General features: G+C 47.0%; 1 protein-coding gene across 1 annotated transcript in view; it reads left to right on the forward strand.

Annotated features, from left to right (window-relative positions):
- The first annotated feature begins 1,243 nt into the window (after positions 1 to 1,243).
- The window catches only part of LOC144168241 (sodium/nucleoside cotransporter 2-like), a 37,047-nt gene continuing 17,906 nt past the window's right edge, over positions 1,244 to 20,384 (forward strand). The window contains exons 1-3 of the mRNA XM_077697268.1: positions 1,244 to 1,485; positions 7,871 to 8,128; positions 13,631 to 13,736. Coding sequence (XP_077553394.1) covers positions 1,244 to 1,485; positions 7,871 to 8,128; positions 13,631 to 13,736 — 606 coding nt within the window. The remainder of the gene's footprint in view (positions 1,486 to 7,870; positions 8,129 to 13,630; positions 13,737 to 20,384) is intronic.

The raw sequence follows: 20,384 nt of genomic DNA on the forward strand, positions 1-20,384 counted from the left end.
AGATTTTATATAGGCAGCGACGCAGCAGGACAGATGGATGGTGCTCCTGAAACAAGCCGTCACAATTACTTCTATCTTGAGGTTGTAGGCTAGGGCGAGATCATAGATTTGTCGAACATAACCAACGTAAACGTTGCCGTCGTCTCGTCTAAAAAATATGCTGTTTTCTCCGAAAAATTGTTTGTCCGATGTTGAATCCTGACGAATGTGGCCTCGCTAAATAGGTGGACCCTGCAAAATGTGCCGAGAATAGCTTTCACTGTTTCTTTCGCGCCTAGATGCACTCACAAAGCTACAGTTATCGTCAGCACAAACTCGTAATTCGAGCTTTGATTGCTGCAGAACCTGTCTTTTCTATCCTCTTTGTTTTCTCCGCGTTGTTATCAAAAATGGCTACATAATTCCTTCACTGCTGTCAACGAGAGTAAGGCAGCAGAAAGCAAGGAAGCCACTCAATACCGCACTTAGCGCCCACAATTTGCAGAACAGTAATATTAATTATTTGATTGATTGATCGATTGATTGAATACTTCATTGAATAATTGATTGATTGATTGATGAATTGATCAATAGATTCCCTGACTGACTTGCTCACTGATTGATTGATTGAGTGATTGTTTTATTGAATAATTGATTGATTTGAAGTGATCAATCGATTGACTGACCAACTGGCTCACTGATTGATGTATTGATTGATTGATTACTTTATTAATTGAATAATTGATTGATTGATTGATTGATTGATTATTAATTATTTCAATGAGTCTTTATTATTAGACTTTTCGCAATTCTGGCCGGCTTTCCTCATAACATTCAGCCATGTCCATAAGGCACCCACGGCACCCTGCTCGCTAGCCAGAGCTAGACTCCCAGGTATGGTTTCGACAGCAGGGCTTTTCATAGTGGTTCAGGTTATGGTAGCGGCCACGGAACGAGTCTGGCCTTAGCAAGTTTCTAAGTCTTCTGAAGTGTCTAGAGTAGCAATATTTGCCTAGGATATATCACGGTTGCCAAATCTATGCATTGGAAGCCCTTGTTTCGGTCGCTCTAAAAGCATTTCGAACCCGAAACAAGTCTGAAAACTGTCCCACAGGTCCTTAAAGCAAAACTCCAGCCATGTCTTCTTTTGTCGTAGTCAACCCGGCTAACAGTGCTCGCTTTCGCAGGCCCGACGGAACGTCAGGGTCCGGCCAGCGGACATCTCGAGCGTCTGCGCTCCGTCCTGGGCTGGGCGACGTGGGCTATGGTTCACGCATACACCGGCTGGATCGCCTGGCGCTTCTGGGTGCAGCACGAGAACCTGTCGCTGGGAAGTGGCTCGTGCACTGACCCCGTCCTTCTCGTCATCATGCTGGTCGCCATTCATTCGTACTCGGCATTCCTCGTGCTGCGAATAACTGGCCTCTGGGCGCCCCTCGTGGACACTCTCGTCAGAGTGGGCAACGTCATCGGCGACGTCATGAACAGATACGCGTTCATCAAGCCGTGAGCTCTTTTTCCCCTTTATGAACTTCCCAACCCACTTGGTATTGGAATTTTGTGTGCTGAAAGACAGTAACTTAAGCGCCGATGCGTGCATTATTGGAGAACCACAAATTAATTTTAACTGCTTGGGAATCATAACATTGACTGGAATCACACTGATGCAGATGTTCGGCCTGCACCCTTATGCAAATCCTTAATGGGGCCTTGAAGACAAAATGCCATTTTAATTTGAAAGGTGTAGGGTAAGTGCCTCACACAGCTTCACTCCAGCCTTCTCTCGTGCACAAAATAAGCTTAAAAAAAAACCGGAAGAACTATTTAAACAATTTCAAATTTCGCGATTCATTACCGTGTTAAGGGTAGAAGTGACGTCATATGTGTCAGCACTAAAGCGTGATCTTCAGTGGGCGAACTCCACGTTAGCATTCAAGGGACGCGATCGAGCGTAATTAGAGGCCCCACTGCAACCGTAATGTCACGTGGCTTAGCGATGGTTTCGGCGGCAGCCAATCGCTGAAACAAGATTCTGTGGCGTCATAGAGAGCTTGCCGGAAAGTGGCTAGAGCATCGCCACTGGGCTTCCTAGAGTTACCAGTCTTCGATGGTCCAGGGGTAGTCCGAGGACTGCGTCAGGACCGGAAGCCCCATAGAAATGCACGGGAAAATCGAGCGCCGGATCGCATCTCGGGAAGCCCACAGACTATCCGGGACTGGTAATCGAGGTGGCCTACTGTTTCACATCTTTTCATGTCTTCATTATATGTTTGAAGTTTGCGATATAATCGCTATTACTGTTATAGGGGCAATGCAGGCGTATGAACCAAACTTGCAAGTTGTCTTCACGGCACCTTCAATGATGAGAATTGAATCCGCGATTTATGCTAAGCAGCAAAATGGTGTAGCCACTCAGCCACTTCAGAGGGCCCGTTCTAACTCTTGATAACTTCTGATTGATGGTAGGGTTTAACGCGCCGACGCAACGCCGGCGATGACGCGCCATAGTGGATGGCTCCGGATTAATTTTGACCACCTGGGGATCTTTAATAACGTGCGCCGAAATCTCGTACACACGGGCGTTTTTGCTTTTCGCCTCCATCAGAAAAGCGGCCGCCGCTGCCGGGAAGCAAACCCGCGACTCCGTGCTCAGTAGCAGAACGCCTTAGCCACTGAGCCACCGCGGCTGGTTCTTAAGAACTACTGATGGCGAAGCACGCCAAATTCGTTTCCTACATCGTTTGGGTCGCCCTTCAGAATATGGCGGCCCATACGCCACAACGCTTTACCTTTAGATGCAGCGAGGTTGGGAAATTCAACTTGCATGCACTGTTCTTAGAGACATGGACAAGCGATAAGGAGAAGGACATATGGGCAACCACCCTGAAACTTTTGTGCAAGTTTGCAGTCTGTACTTGTGAACATCACGATTTGTAGTTGGGCGTGTTACTACGTGTCAGAACTGAACATAGCAACAGTGGTTGTCGGATGTTTTTCGTGGTGGACCACTTATTAAACCACTGGCTTGCGCGATAGTGCTGCAACGTGATAAGGACCAGTAGACTAAACAAGCGTGGCCTTAATTGCAAACCCAGTTGCGACGTACGGAAGGCCACGAAGAACCGGTGATAGTGCTTGCTACCAGGTCAAGCAAGAGGGCATATGACCCGGCTTTGTCGGCTTCTCTCAGGCATAGCCGATAGTGCACGAGATGGGGACGTGGCAGATATCCTCGAGGTGTGTTCACGGCTGGGAATAGGGCGTCGGGACAAAGCTTGCGTTACCTTGATGATTGCGCCCCGGTCGATTCCATCTGATGAAATGGGACAGTCTGACAGCCGGAACCCCGGAATATCGTGCGGGAGGACATTTTTTTGCAAGAAAGTTTTCACCACTGCCACCATCAAGGTTTACTTCCTCCTCTGGCCCAGCATATACCGCGGGAGCCAGCATCAGAAACACGCGCTGGAATTCAATCCAATGCTTCGCGAACGGGTTACGTTCGCCAGGCGTAGCATATACTCGGAAAGGCAAATCGCAGCCGAGGAACCTGGACGCCGGCTCCGGCAGCGGTCGGTTCTTTCCCATTGAAAATGAGAAACTTTATCCCCACAGAGCACAAATCCATGTTGTAAGACAGCGCACTTAAGTATGACGATCACATTCGCCTGCTGAAACTTGTCAACAAGCGCTTGGGCTTACGTAAATTTATTCGTGCTTCGTGCATGTATTTATTGTACTACACATACGCTTGACTTCAATTCTACTTTAATATTTCCGTCATAAACGTACCGCAAGCTAAAACAACTCCGTTGCGACTCGGGCCGCAAATAATTCCTCTCCCGGCTGGTATTCTGACTGCAGTACACAAGGACGCCTTCCCACATGTTCTGCTACGCCTTCTTTGCTAAGAACGGGATCTCGCGATTGTGTTCTCAATACGCGCAACCTGTTGGCCAACAAAAAACACCTGTGTTGTTTTTGTTTTTTAATCGACAATGCAACTGTGGCGCCCAAAAGGTGCATTTAAAAAGATCCTGTGACACTTTATCAACGTTTTCCAACCCACCAAATTTCTGTGTTGGCTGACCACTTTCTGAAACCATTTGAGTGCCATCAGAAAGTGGTCTGCCAACACATAAAGCACTTAAAATAGCGGATCACAAAGTACCAAAGCAAAACTTACTGCTTAATACCTATCAGATCACTTAGAAACTTGGCAAGAGATTTCGCTCTCCTTCCCGGTCTTTGTGCTCTTGGGCCGCTCGGGTTACGTCATTACCGAGGTGTCTGCCTCGCAAGCAGCTGCGCCATTTTTGATATCTGTTGGTTCAGGGCACCATTTATATGGCGAAAGAAGCCACGCTTATCACGGCCTCGGCTTGTAACGTTGAATTTACTTAAGTGTCGGCGCCCTGTCTCAGATACCAAACGCTGGGATTATCACTAATCGAGCACTGACGCCTGCATAAAGAAGGTATTTAGAGTAACGTAATATAAGAAATACCGAGACGAAAGAACAGTTTCAGTGGGGCAAACGAAAAGACGTTACCCTTCGAAACTGCCGCCCGACCAATTAAATTGGAGATAATTAAAAAGGCCGGGAGGAGCCGAACCATTTACTACGGCTGTCTTTCCTTACGCCATGTCTCGTTGGCCCCGTGGGTCGCCGGAACGCCACACTGCGGGCAGTGGTGCTAACTGGTCTAGAAATCGCCCCTCCTTTTCAATGCGCAAGCGTGCGCAACGTGCAATTTTATTGTGGGAAAATGCTGCGCTCACAGCCGCCTCTGTCCGGCACGCCGTGTATTTCCTTCAGTCGCAGCAATGTAGGCATTCGATAGCAACTTTAAAAAGAAAGCCACAAACGCAAAACAGAAACGGAAGGCACATTCGCTGGGACGAGCAAATTACGCAGTGCTGCTTGAGGCTGGCGTTACTACAGGTTTCGCAGTGCTTCCAGACACGAAGAAAAGAGTGAAAGCGTTCATCGGCAGTGCTGCAGATTCGCTTTAACGGCAACAGTAAACGACCACGTCTCCAGGTGCTGGAGGTGGCATTCCGTCATGTACGCCAAGTCCTGACGCCACTACTGCGCAGCCTTTATTTACGTTTTGAAGACGATAGTTTTTCTTGGGCTTCTTAAATGCAGAAATTTCGATCTGTCTGTACGTCTCCCTGTCTGTGAGTCGATTCAACCACTCGGCCAAAGGAAAGGAGGAACTGCGCAATTGTCTTATATACCCACAGCCAAATCTAAGCTTTTAATTACGGTGTGAATGTTCATACTTGTCAACAATGTTTAACAACAAGACATTACGCAAATATCAGACAAAAAATTAATACATAAATGCAGTGTTCATTTATAAAAAAATACTAGATTCTTGATTTTTTTTAAATGCTATACTACGTCCACTCATGAAAAAAAAATTACTCCGTCACCTGTTGTTTCCCGCGCCACTATTGGCGGTGAGATGTTTGAGTGGCGCCCCCTGGCTCTGACGTCAGCTTAGGGACTCGCTCCGATGTCGTCTGCTACACTCCGCTTGTGACGGGCAGCAGCGCCAGTGCTAGAAATTTCCCGCTTTGATGCTTTATGCATCAAAAAGAATATTTCTAGTAATTCAGGTATTTTTACCGGCTTCTGACACATATTAATAATTTCAAGCTGTATCTCCCACAAGTTTGCAACACACGAGGAGAGAGCGAACAAGTCTTATCAGAGCATCGGTAAGAAGATGCTGCGTAACTGGTCCTTTCTAGCTTATACGCGAGGTTCAGCGCTCCGAGCTCCTCGAAAAGTATTCAAAATGCGTAGGCTTCTATACAGTATTTTTGTTATCCTCTTATGAAGACTGAACACTCTAGTGCTATGTGCCAAGGAGAGGGCCCCTATACCCAAATTGCATAGCAGGAACCAAAGCGGCTGTCTTCTATTTCTTTAGTTGTTGACTTGTATCAGGTTTTTCCTACTGTGCCCAACGCATTATATTTCCGCAACGTCACAAACGTCTTATTAGTAGGTTTCGGGATGTTTGGGAGGATCACAATGACCGTGCGGATATTTTCTTCAGGCTCTATGGCATACATTCTATTCTTCACAAATTCGCTTTCGTTATCGCTGCGTCTAAGAAGATGCATATTATCAGCGTACGTTTTTGATTTACATGCAGATATAATGAGGTTTGTGCTACGCCACCGCGGTCGCGCTCCAGACAACCTACGTTGTCCAGAGTACTCGAAGGCGGCTTTTGTGCTCCGAATTTCTACCGTAACAATCGTTATCATAACGGACTGACTCGCAACGATACACAAACAATTATGACATGCTTACGGTGTTGAAGGTGTGATATACTAGCTAACAAACGCAATAAATAGTACATGTGCATATATTAACCGAGGAATATTTCCAAATATCTTTTTATTGCTGCCACCCATTCTAGGCGTAAAGAACAAATCCTAGTCTACTCGGGATGGCGTTCTATGAATCGAAGAAAATTACTCTTGCTTTCTTGTCCTGGACTGAGGACCTGGCCACTAATCAATTCGATTTTACTGTTAACTAAAGTTGTCGCCTCCTGCTACTCCTGTTTTTCCTCCTCTCTTGAGCGCAGTTTTCCTATGACGCATATCTGAATATTGGGGAGATAAGGCTGTGGGAAATGTACCAAATTTCCCTCCAGGACTCAACGAACCTAGTGTTACTGTATCTTTACTGTAGACGTTACTCGTTATGCTCAATAAACCTCCATACTGGTTAGAAGCCTGGTATAAAATCAACACGCGCCTATACACACAATCGGTATTTGTAACCGAACCTAACGACTTTGCGGCCAATAGTGCATGTCGCAATACTTTCATGCCATTAAAACGTAAAGTGGTGTGATAGAATACTTTAGATTGTTCGGCAAGGTTGCAAAAACTGATTTTCGTTGTAAGTATCCCTTCGCTTCCAATGCGTCACTCCAGCGAAACACACAAGGGAGGCTTGGGGTTCGACCGCCGAATCTTTTCTTGAAGAGGCTGTGTACTCGATCCTACGACTTCGTCATTACTAAGAAACACACCGCAGCGGCCGTTTATTCTGCTGAAAAAGCTCTCATCTCAATGCTTCGCGATTGCAGACAGGCAGACAAGCACATACAAACAGAGACGCAAAACCTAACAAATAAAAGGAAAACAAGCAAGGACAAGAAAGAATCGTGAATCTGATTTGACAGAGCGGGATAACCTGGCAAAGCCAGCACACGATCAGAAAATGTGAAATCAGGTGAGGAAACAAATCCAAAGTTTATTGACAACGATGAACTGTGCGAATATTTTGTTAAGATTGGTATCAGCAGTTATGCAAGTATTTGTGGTTGTCTTAAACTACGGACGAGAGAATTTCTGATCGTGTCCTGCACCATTTCGCTCCTTCATACCGTGAATCCCAAACGTGCGTTTCGCTCTGCATACCCCAGGTGGCGCCGTCGTTTCAAGATCAGCTTTCGCTGGCTCGCACTTCCAAATCGGCTGCCATTTTACCATACGCGAAAACCGTTTCTATTTTTTTTTCCAGAATAAACGGTAAAGCACTTTCATTGTTCCCTGTGTCAAACAAAATAGACAACAAAATGCGACTTTCGTGTGTAGTTTGAGCGCGAACAGAGGGTGGTTCGTTCAGGAAAAATATTTAAAAGGTTCCAATGATCGTCGCACCACCCGGAACTGAGTCGTATTCTGAGTTCCTCCTCTACTCCATTTGCGCCCTACACTAGGCTGTGGGGACGATTCCACAGTGCATAGGCAAGGGGAATCGATTTCAGGGATATGCTTCCCTCGAGGCTGTGGCGGAGGAAGGACTCAGAATACTAGGGTATGTCTCTGCGGACGTGCGTTGCTGCCGCAGGGTGCTCTGGACGGCGTGCTTCGCTGCGCTTCTGGCCCGGTCTGCGCTGAACAGCACCGCCGCCATGGAGGGTGTCATCTGCGCAGCAGGGCAGTTAGTTCTGGTGGCCGGCTGCTGCGTCTACTCTCGACACCCGAGAAGCATCCGATGGGCGATTCCGCTGTCCGCCCTCTTCGCACACCACTTGATGGCGCTCCTCTTTATTCACATTGGCGCTGGATACGAGTTCCTGTCCTGCGTCGAGCACCTAATAACAAGGTACCCGCGTCATTTGAAAAAACGTGCTTGCGTTGAACCCACGTCCAAATCTACGGGTCTTTTTAAGTGCAGAGCCCTTAGGGGCTCGCCATTTCGTCGTAGCTCGCTCGCTGCACCCAAGTAGGGCCACATAGCGTTCCGTCGTAGCGGCTGTAGTCTCGGCGTAACTCGGAGACTTCGAAAGCCAAGCGGTTTACATAGTCACAAGCACTCGAAGCTCCTCAACTGCTGGCGGTTGTCCAAATAAAAGGCTCACTGTTGTAAGGCGCAAAGAAAACTGTAGGTACATTACGATACTGCCTAATGAGATATTTGGGCAAAGCAGCAGTGCGCTGAGGCAGCACTCAGTTGTAGGTTCTTACGACGGCAGTGATGATAAACCCCTGCGTCGGCTGCGCGAAGTTAGTCTCTGAAATGGACCGCGAAATGCGTCTTAAGCGAACGCACATTATAGTCACGCGCACGCCCCCCTTCGATTTTTGCCAAGGGTCGCACCGCCGATCGCCTCATGCATACTGGCCGCTCCGCTTCCCCACCGCACACTTTTGGGCGAACCGCCCTCCCTTCCCAATTTTGTGACATTCTCCTCGTTTCCTTTCTCTCACCGTTCGCATTTTCTTTTACTTGCCATCGTTCACTCTGTTACGACGACAATGCTGCTAAGCCCAGAGACGGCCGCCAAAGGGATGCGCCCTAAAAAAGTGGCAGTGCAATTGCGGCACGTGCGAGTGGAAAAGCAAGCAAGGAAAAAATCACGCCATATCCACGGAATGAATGACGATTAGTGGGGCGAAGCTCGAGAGGGGGAGATCATCGGTAACCGTAACTCTCCCGTGAAAATTCGCCCATTACATCATTAAGAAAGACGTAAGACGGTGTGCGTAGATTGTACAAATCAACTTTTATTTTCGGAGTCAATGCTCCCAGGCCCCGACCTGGTGAAAGACCCCGCGCCATCGAGAACTACCCCCCACCTCCACCACAATTTGTCACGTAGGATGGGACACAACGGTAAAGAAAGAACTTTTATTTAGGGCGAACGTGTGCCCGAACAAGACGAGAGGAAACGAGCAAAGGTCCTTGCGTCTCGTTCGATCTCCGAGAACGACTGTCTGCGTTCGAGGCGTGATCTCTTGCGTGATCTCCCCCTCGCAGTGCACGTGCGCTCGCGCCTCCGTTGGCGAACACAGACAAGCTCGCGCTCCCGGTGCCGAGTTTGCGCTGCAGGTTGCAGCCGGTTCTTGCGCGTGCAACGCGGCCCACTTTGCGACATCTCCGAAAGCATGCGGCGGTCACGTACCACGAGACACAAGGAATGGACAGACCCATGGCTTTAGGAGCTTCGCGCCTAAAAGAACTCCAGCTGGTGCAGTTTCAGGCAGGTGGCGCGCGAGCACGACGAAGGCAGGAAACTTGAATTGCACTGGGTGGTAGCAGTGAGCGGGTACCGGAGCTACAGCCTATTATGACGAATTAGTGCTCTGCACTTCCGACAGCTTTTGCACTGAGTATAACTGCTTTAATTTTTTTGAGCCCGTCTTCTTATAGCTTTCCTACAGCTTGTTTCAGCCGCTCGCGTAGACCATGTACATTCGCATTGTGCTGGTTGAGGGACGAGCTACCGAGAGACACCGGGAGTATTGAAGGGCCCGTGAAGAAAATAGAACTTTGTTCTGTTTGAAAGAACTAGACTTTGCTAGCTGACTCACTTCTATTCAAGCCACGAAAGACGTTACTTTAACCAAGAAAACGCAACAAATATTGGACAACATTTCAATGCCTGCAATAGGGACTCCTACGGGCGAGGGTGACGGGCTGTGGACCGGCATTAAAGCAGTTTGATAATTCGGTTAACTGCGCATTAGAATTTAGGTGAGATGAAAAAATGGAACTTGAGGCCTGACTGCAATTTCCCAAGTCGCGTTTTGTCGGTAGACTAGGTCGCCAGCCGCCAGTCGCAGATGATTCTGTGACGTCTTGGCAAAATCGCCGGAAAGTGGCTATGGAATCTCCACTGCTGAATACCTTTCCTTTGATGTCTCGATTATTTAAGGTTCGCAATAAAATTGATTTTCCTGCGATCGGATCAAAGCAGCTTTTTTGATGAACGCAACTAGTATTTGGTCTTCAAGGTACTTTTAACGTTCTCCATAACAGTTAGGAGTAAAACACGGCTGGCAAAACTGCGAGTGGTGCACCGATAACCAGTGGGCCTCCTTAGTAAAGAAGGAGGCTCCTGAAAAACGTTTGGTGTCGGGCTTTGTTTCTGGTACATTCCTTGAGGTATCGCTTTTCGCTCACAGAAAGTTACTCAAAGAAGAAAATGTGCACAAATCGCAAAACCTGTCTTTACGACAAGTGTGCATTCCGTTGTTTGAAGTACGTCGCGGTGTTTGACCAAAATGTTGCACTTCAAACAATGTGCCACGAAAAGCGTGTAAAGTGTGATCGAAACATGAAATCAGTGACAAATCCGTTACCTATATCCCAGGAAACATGCATTATTACGGCACATCGTAGGGGCCATTAGGGACTAACCGAAGAAACCCTTATTTATGCCCGAACACAGGCAGAATAATTATGAATATAAAGGGTAGACATCTGTCCCACCTTCCTTTGACATTTCGGAAGCAGGCCTGAAAAAACCACCTCATGATGCCACTTCGGGCACTTGTAGTAATAGTTCCTATAAATTCTTTTGGTTGCTTTGAGGAAGCTCTGACATTATAAAGCCAGAAATTTAAAGTGGAGTTAAGGGGGTCCTGAAAGCATTTTGAGCAAGCTAAATGAGCAAGCGCGGTCGTTTGGCTGGGAGGTCAGCGTCATCTCTGCTAAGCATGACTTAGTACGTCTAGCGAAAAGCTTACACTTTTGTTGTAAAGTTTGTCGCCCCTTTACCACCTTTTCTTTCGTCTTTTTGGACGCCGCAATTTGAACGCATGTACGTCATGGGTTCCCTCATTAGCGTCACGAAGCAGATATCCTACTACTGGATGGCTTTTCCTCGCAGTTCCGGCGATGAGAGGCGGGGCTGCTTGACTTCGGCGGCTTGCGGGTGCACCCTTAGTTAATTAGCGCTTCCCGCAGCATGCTTACACACTATGGTGTTTTTTCATATTTACATTTTTTATTCTATTACCACGCTTCGTTACCAGACCTGGGTGCAGCTTGTCTGAACACGCATGCACCCTGCGTGAGTGCGCCGGATCCTCGATTTGTCTTCCTAGGAGGACCTTTCATCGCGACGAATAATGTGGTCCGAACCGGCACGTTTCGTCCACGGCTACTCTACCGGTTTTAAGCGTTTTTTTGACATGCTGCTGGCAGAAATATCCGCAACTCCTCCATGCCCCGGTGGGATGGTATGGAGACGGTGCTTTTCGGATAAACAGTGCGCGCGCTGCGTGAAAGAAAACAAGGTAGGTACGATCGTCCCCGTGCGGCTTTGGGGGTACTGCGAAAGTAATGGGTATTGCCAAAGTAATGGATAATGTTTTCTACCGATTTTAGTTTATATAATACCACTATCAATACCATATCAAAACCCATAACAATATCAACTTAATATAATATCACCTTTACTAATTGCTTTTGGTGAATTAGTGCCATGGAAACTCGCCGTGGGGCTCAGTTGGTAAGGGGCTGTGCATTTGAGCACAACGACGCGGATTCGGTCCCGGCCATGGTGCCTGATTTTCTGGTGGAGGCCAAAGAGAAAACGCCCGTGTGTCGAGATTTCGGCGAAGGTTAAAGGAACACTGAAGCTGTTTGTAAACATTAAGGGATTACTAGCGCAAATTGTATTCCGGTGTCCATAGGCCATGTTTCGACCACCCGGAGCGCATTTGCGGTAACTTGTTTATTAAAAAAATCAATTTGAAAATGCTGTCCGCGTCTCTGTATCCTCGCCCATTTTCTGTGGCGTTTTCGTGTGACGTCAGGGGGATATGACTTAGCTTCACTGCGCTACTGCAGGGCTCGCCGATCTTTCGACAGAGTCAGACACCGCAGCGTTTAGTCCGCCTGCCGCCGACCGGTCGTCGCTATTCGCTCGCTCAGTTGAAACTAAGCCACAAAACGTTTGTGAATGGAAGAATGTGCCTTTCTTTACTTTGTTCGTTTGTGCACTGTATCAAGCCGCGAATCCGCGTCGCTCCAGAAAAGCGCTGCACAAGTGCGCATGCGACGCTTTGCTGACTGGTACGCTAGTAAGAAACTTTAAAACCACATGAAGGCGGGAGAAGAGTCAGCGAAGTCAATGTAGGTAGTAAGGAAATAAAATCATCTGAATCTTTTACCGGACAGCGTAAAACTAGGGAGCAGGAAACATTTTTTTGCGCTGGGTCAACAAGCACAGCGGTCAGCAGCACGACCACTCATCTGCGAACGCTTTTCCTTCTAAGAAATGCAATTGCTTGACGTGAGATGTTTGGTGGACGCTTACTGCACGAGCGCTATACAACAAATAGTCACCTAAGGTACTTGAAATGCTCAAACTAAATAAAAGTGTAAACTGGTTATACATCATAGACCTTACATATTCATCATCGGCATCGCTGGCCCGTGGCCGAGTGGTCTGAAGCGCTAGGAATGTCATTTTGCAAGTCGCAAGTTCGACTCCCCGAGGGTACGTGGCTTTTTATTGTAAATTGGTTTTTTCGTTTGCGGCCAATGTTTCCTAAACTACGTTCACCCTTTTCGGTATGTAACGTTCACTGCTCCACGAGCGAGTTCGCAGAACGCGCGCAGACTGAGACTAACGCGCCAGGGAGTTCTTGTCGGCGTCCTGTTACCACAAGCACCGACTATTTGCGGGCAGTGGGCACAGGCCAGAACCAGCAGACCCTTGGCCTGGTGCGAATACGCTTTTTACCTTACAGGCATGAGTGAGGCAACCTCGGAATATGCGCGAAAAGCGAATGTCATTTGAGCGTCTGCGTGGACGCGGAGGGCGTTCATCCACAGCGTAGGCCTCAGCTAGTGATTGCTACGATTCCAAGCCGTCCTGGGAGGCTCATCTTAATATTTTACAGCCGACAACATGGCAGAAGCATGGTATGACGATTATTGAGATATCGAGAATGCCCATACAACGATAGCGTCGGATGTCAAGCATGTTGTTTTACAGAACCAATACCGAATCGTGTTTGAATGCTAGGCTTCGACATCGTCCAATCGCGGCGCATCTCCTCCTGACGTCACATTTAGTTGGTGCGCCCACCGCAGACCGCGCATAGTAGTTTTATTTCGGGCTTCATAAAATATTAACCTGTTTATCAGTAGGATACACAATGAAAAGTGCGTTAACTTGAGCCAGTCTACGCAGTGCAAGCAAAAACGGGAGCTTGGCAAATTCACTTCAGCATTCCTTTAAAGATCAACAGGTGGTCAAAAATAGTCCAGAGTCCTCCAATACTGGGAATCTCATAGCCCTGGTGTAGCATCGGCACGTTAAACCTCGCAGTCAATCAATTAGTGACATAAACGTATGTCTGCGTGCAGGTTGATGAGCTTTTCCCAACACGGCGCTGCGGGTGTACTGGGATACCTGAGCACTGGACAGATGGCTGGCTGGGCTGTACCTGCCCCGATCAGCTTCGCCTTTGTTGTAAGTTTCCTCATGCTGTCTTTTTCTCTGCAAAATTGTGATGAGATCTTGCTTAGTTGAGCATTTGTAGTGAACTAAACAAACGAATTTTGAAACAAGACGTCTACCTATGTCCAAATCCGGGGTATTTATATGAAATGCTTTCTTTATGCAAGTTGGATTAGGTTGATAAAAATGCAGATTGAAGAGTAACGTCTAATATTGCAGCAACCAATAAACCACTGGGGTAGTTCGTCAGGCCACTACAAAGTACTTAAGTGACTGGAAAAAGAAGTACTAGGACACCGAAGCAATCCTTCCAAAGTAGTGATCGCGAAGGCATTAGTCCTACATCCCGAACCTGCCTCCTCAACATGTATTCTTATGGCTGTCAGTATTTTTTGTTGTGCCTTTCCTTTCTTTCAATACTGCGATTGAAGTTCGGACGAGTACATTTCAGGCGGCTAAGACTACAGCGCAGAAAACACACACAAGTACAAAAAAGATTGTGTCCCTTTCTTTCGCTACTTATGCCTCTTTGTTGTTTTTATGTGGCTTTTCTTCGGTGCAGTCTGAGCTTTGTTTCTCTTTTTGTTACTCTGACTGGACGCATAGTCACGTACGCCTAACTTGGCAAAGACGACATTTATTGAAACAATACTTTCAACTCGCCCGATACTACTTCTGTCATTCGTATAGTATAATCACTCATGTGGGTCTCAGAACACGTCTCCAACGCATGTTCCTTGGTCGAAGACCCTCAACGCATCCAATTTCAGTCATGTGCGATCATCGGATGCTGTAATGGTTGTCACTCACCTTCAGTAAGCTAGAGCAGAGCTGTAGGTAGCGCGTGCTCGTTCGCGTTCCTCAATTGCGGCACTCGATTCCTACACCTAATAGCCATAATTTCTCTCTAACCAAATTACTTTAGAGAGCGATAGAAAATACTTTGAAAAATAAACGTGGAAAAGAATCGTAGCGCGCGTTGCAAGATTAAGAAAACTCGATCCCAGCATCTGCTGACGGCTTACTAGATGAAGCTCGCGTGTCTCCAAATCTGTTGTAGATGAGGTGAGCCGCTTAACAGTGAGTGAGTGAGGGAGTGAAAAACCGTTATTCAGAGAGATGGAGAGGGCAAGGGAGAGAAAGAGTTAGGAGCGGTGGGTAGCCATCCTATTCCGGTAGGCCGTGCAGATAAGCCGCCGCCTTCGCCCGAGAGATCAGGGCTTCCAGGTCCTCGAGCTGGCAACTGCGCAAGGTGCTCTCCCATCGCTCTATAGAAGGGCAATCCGGTGGGGGGTAATTCAATGTTCGCATTCACACATGGTGCGGGGTCATATTGCGAGTGTCGCAGGGGAGCAGTTGAGTAAATTGTATGTGGGGGAGATGAGGTGGAGGGTGGCGTGGTTGCAGTAGGTGTGAGTCAGATGTCTTTACCAGATGTGGACGTGGGAAACGGAGAGCGAAGGGTGCGGAGGCGGATAGGGGTGTCGGGAGGCCCCGTAGTGGTACAGGATGTGGTGTGGGTTTATGGGAGAGGGGGTAAGAGCAGGTGACCCGCCGTAGGCGATGTTGGTGCGGCCGGCCTCATCTGGGAGTGGCCGGTAAGGAGAGCGTGGGACGCGGCGTGAGCCACTTCCTTCCCAGACAGGAAGGCGGGTTGGGTGTCTTCACGATTTGAAGTCTTTTTAATTGGGTGTATTGGGGAACTCTCAAAAGATTTATTGTGGGTTATTCGCAACTTTGCATTGTAAGTAGTTCGATGTGTTATTTTACCATATCTGTGATAACGCTGCCGCTCTGGAGCGTCGACTGTTCCAACTGGTATTTGTGTGTATAGAATTTGCTACTATCGTGTTAAGTTGTTGTAGGGTGCTGGAAGCAGACGCATCGCTCGTTCGCAGATATGGTTTACGGCGAAGTTGTGGGTGAATCGGTACCTCAGGTGTCAGAATTTGGATCCGTTGCTGAGAGTCCTGATGGAGGCTTTGTGGGCGAGCTGATTGTCCCTTTCGTTTACCAGAACATCGGCGTGAACAGGAATCCAGTGAAGCTTCAATGTGCCTTTAATATGTTTCAACAGGTGTGCCACCTGGGGGCGCGCTGTTTGGGCCAGATGTAGAACAGCTTTGCCAATTGCGTATAATGCCACTTCCTACGCTGAGATGAGCTGTTTGTTGCGTTCTGTATGAATATTTTCTGCTCTGTCGGTTCCATGCGGTGCAGCAGCCAATGAGATGCATTTTCCTGCTGCATCCATGTATGCCCGCATTTGCTGGGGTTCTCTTTCCGAGTTCTAGTTCGTGTATTAGCTCTGATGGCTCTTCGTTCTGCATGTCTAGTGGCGTCGATATCGTCCGGAATAGGGGCTGTCTTAAGCGGTTGTCTGTGTGTAAATTCTGACTTGAAGTACTCGTTCACTATTTCTTCGGCATCATCGATACCAGGAGTGAAATCCCGGCCTGGTTCCCCTTATTTTCTTAGGTGTGTTGTATTTGTGGACTGCTATGATTTCCTCTGTTATACCTGTAGTGTCGATGTATTTAATGCTCTTATTTCTGGTTGTTACGGGTAGTCCTAAAGATATTTTGGCAGCATTTCTAAGTGTGGTGTCTAGTTTTTGCCGTTCGGCTTTGTTGGTGTTTATATAAAGAATAGCCTTTTTTATCCGACATGTTAATGAGTATGCCCTTATGTCAGAGTAGACGGCGTTCTTCAACCCCCTCACCCGCCGCGGTGGCTGAGTGGCTAAGGCGTTGCGCTGCTGAGCACGAGGTCGCGGGTTCGATTCCCGGCCGCGGCGGCCGCTTTTCTGATGGAGGCGAAAAGCAAAAACGCCCGTGTGTACGAGATTTCGGCGCACGATAAAGATCCCCAGGTGGTCAAAATTAATCCGGAGCCCTCCACTACGGCGCGCCTCATCGCCTGCGTTGCGTCGGCGCGTTAAACCCCAGAATCAATCAATCAATCAATCAATCAATCAATCAATCAATCAATCAATCAATCAATCAATCAATCAATCAATCAATCAATCAATCAATCAATCAATCAATCAATCAATCAATCATCTTTAACCCCCCTCTGCGTATTGAAGACTCGTTTGATGCGCTGTTTCGCTAGCGGAAAATTCAGTGGACGGTGGTGCGGCTCCCATCGTCGTTCCTAGAAGTGTTATCCAAGGATCGTGAGAGTTTGCTGAGAGGGATTGTTGATCCCTGTCGACAAATTGGATGGGCGGGGTAGTTTCTCTCTTCTCTTCGCGACCATGAATACTTCCGATTTTTCTGATGATCATTTCAGGCCAATTGCTTTGGCTGCTGCTTGCTTTTTATTGAGCGCCACAGTAATTGTGTTTCAAAATGTCTGGAAGCTTGCATTGAACCAAGTGGAGGTGCAAGCTGTGAACATGAGGTAATGCACGTCTTCCATCTGTTATAGCACCCTGTTAATCATTATGGCTGCATAGTTGATAAGATGAGAGATACTAAGGATTCTCACTGTATGCCTCGTTTCAGATGGGATAGAGATGGTTTCTAATGTTCACCAATGCAAAGAATGCGGTAACGTCCTCGTAGAAAAATTGCGCTCTACTTCTTCAGGCTTTGTCCACAGTTGTTGGAGTCTAACTCCCCTAATATTGCGTCCACGTACACGCAATCAAGTGGCTCTTCGAGATCGACTGCTGGTATGGCCTCGAGTTGGGCCAACCATAGTGCAGCCGTGATATTTTACAGAATGATAGGAGGCATCTTGTATTGATGGATGCTTTATAATCCCTATCATTTTGCACGGCATGGCACCACCTTCTTCAAGTAGATCTTGAAAGCGCTGTGCACCATACGCTTCGTAAGACTGCCCATGTATGCGGTGGGCGTGATTGGTCGTATATTGCTTTCAGCGATCCTTTTTCCTGCTTCAGCAATGAAGCTCGCCCTGTTTTCCAGGTATGATTCAACGGTTTTTGCACTGTCCATACTGCGTGCATCTCTCAATGAAGGTCTCACCCTGGAGGTCTCACCCCTAAGTTATCTAAGCAGGGTGTCGCCTGATCTTAGTTGTTGACAATTCTTCCTTCTTTCTCAAATTACACGATGCCAATCACCATCAGCTTCATCAACGCCAACTAAGCGGTGGCCGACGCTCGTATATCGTGACTTGCGCTCTCCGCTCTCTCAAGACTCTAGGCAGCCGGTGGACCTCGAGATACACCCCATTGGTATTTCATTTCCGTACATTTGGCAATTTCTGCATTCAGCCAAGCTATATTCAACTCCACACCAATGGGGGAATATTTTCGCTACTGCAGTCATTATATTGTGGTGGTACATGGAACAAGATATGCTTCTTTGACGGTTTTAAGTTCTGGATCGTCGTCATACCCTAGGTTCAGTCGGTGTATCTTCTGTGCAGTCGTGGTTTTGGTAGTGGTTGGGTTTATAGGGCTCGGAGTAGCGGCAGAGTCTCCTTCATACACATCGTTGTCTGAAGTTGGTCGCAAGCTCGATGCCATTTTCTGTTCTGCCTTGCGCTGTGTTTCATTGCTCATTTTTGATGGGCTTTGCGATGTGTTAATTAAATTTGCGGTTGGCTTTGGGTGGCTTCCACCATAATTCGCGGCACGTTTCCCAACAGTGGATAATTTGCACATCTATTGGTATGGCACCTTCATATATCGTAAAATATTTCGTGCGCATCAGAACGTAGATACTTAGTCCATTTGGATAACCTCAAAAAGCTTTTCAATATGCACGGGGCGTATTTCTTGCCATTCAGGTACACGTGCAGTTTTTCATTTGATGCATTGTGGACTGGTGGGGATAATTAGCCGACTAATTGCATGATCGCACTTAATATATGCTCTTGTGTGCTCTGACAATGTAATGTGCTTCCATCGTATGCTAGAGCTGCAGAGACAGCGCCAAATCGCCAGGAGCATTGAACCTGTTGGTAATATGCCTCTTGCACCTGAATATAGGAACCGGGTAGCACGGCCAGTCGACAGACGTACCATGCCCGATAGATGGGGGCTGCAAATGATCGTACAATAGATGCAGAAACTTTCGAGGCAGGCACTTCGGCTTCAATCATGTGTGAGGCGGGTGAGCGATTGTGGTTCGCCTGCACGATTCGCCTTGTAGGCGTTTGTTTCACAGTGTCGTACCAATGGCGTGGAGACGACTCCGATGGACTCATGTGCAAATATTACCCTACCGAAGAACGCCCGGAAAGTGTCGACTTGGCTATTTGCCATTTTCCACGCTGATTACGAAACAATCGTGGTAGCACTCACGAAGTCACTGGCTTCGTAATGTGATACACAATTGTGGTTTGTATTAAGCGGTTCTACCGTAATTACTCAAGAGATTGTGCGTTATTTTGTCTACCGAACAGCTGCCTTATTCAGACGTCATTGCAGAGCGGAATGCCGAAGTATTCTCCGGAGGGGAGGGCTTTTGTTGTGCGTTAGGTGTTTTGGAAGTATTACTGCTTTTCCGATTAGGACTCTTAGAATTGATACTTAGTTTGTTCAAACGGTCCATGAAATAAGCAAGGCGAATTCGTAAGCCTAAACCCAAAGTTTTCCATTTTTCTTTGCATTTATGCCTTCGATTCGGCACGAAAATAGTTTAGTACAGTTGTTTTCGTTATATAGGGATCGCTACATTCTGATACATTCATTCATTTATTTAGAAAAAATTTACGGGCTCCAAGTAGTAAGGCGGGCTATACAAAGAGGAGGAAATTTGAAGACATATAGCCAACACATTGGAAAAGTAAATATAAGCAAGATTCTAAGAAGATCATTATATATTTCTTAAAAAAAACACCCTAAAAATTTATAAGCATTCAAAATATAGCAAAATTGAAAGACCAAACAAAGATACAAAGGCATCGATATCAAGTATGTTGGAAGCGCTGATATGGAACAAAAATGTTTAGGAAGGATGAGCATTTATTTGCTCGCGGAATCTGTCAAGGATTCATAGAGAAGTGATATCGTCACGAAGATCATTTAATGAGATATGGCTCGAGGTAAAGCCTTTGAATCGACTGCAAGTGTGTTTTTATAGATAGGCTTGAAGCTGAACTGATTGTGCAAACGTGACAACCTACGTGAAGGCGATTGGAGGGGAAGCGGGAAGGGGTTATCACTATGGACGTATTTGTGAAACAGACACAGAAGAGTGACCACGCGACGAAATTGTAATGATTGTAATGGAATTTCAAGGTTTATCGGTTATTCTTGAATTGCGATTATAGTGGCGAGAAATAAAACGGGCGGCTCTCTTTTCGATTGATTCGAGCAGATTAACTAAGTAATTGTGATGAAGTGACCATGTCGATGATGCGGTTTCTATCTGGTAAACACACCGAATTCACGGAAACTTAACGTTAGAACGGTGGTTTGGGCTAGTTAGTGGTGCAAACTGAAATTCGAAACAGCGCAAAAAGACGGGACAAGGAAACGACGACACAAGGCGCTGACTAACAACTGGTTGGTTTATTGCGCGGGTTGCGAAATATACCCAGAAAGAAGGCGAGAAGGAACACGATAAAGAAGAGGGAAGCACTGAAGGTTTCGAATTTCAGTAAACTTAACGTCTGTGCCTGTTATTTGGAACTTTACAAATTTGTTGCATTTTTTTGGTATTTCTGAGCGCTCTA

Source organism: Haemaphysalis longicornis, unplaced genomic scaffold, assembly GCF_048455015.1.
Source record: "Haemaphysalis longicornis isolate Haplotype H1 unplaced genomic scaffold, Haemaphysalis longicornis Haplotype H1 scaffold_2, whole genome shotgun sequence".
Taxonomy (NCBI): Eukaryota; Metazoa; Arthropoda; class Arachnida; order Ixodida; family Ixodidae; genus Haemaphysalis; species Haemaphysalis longicornis.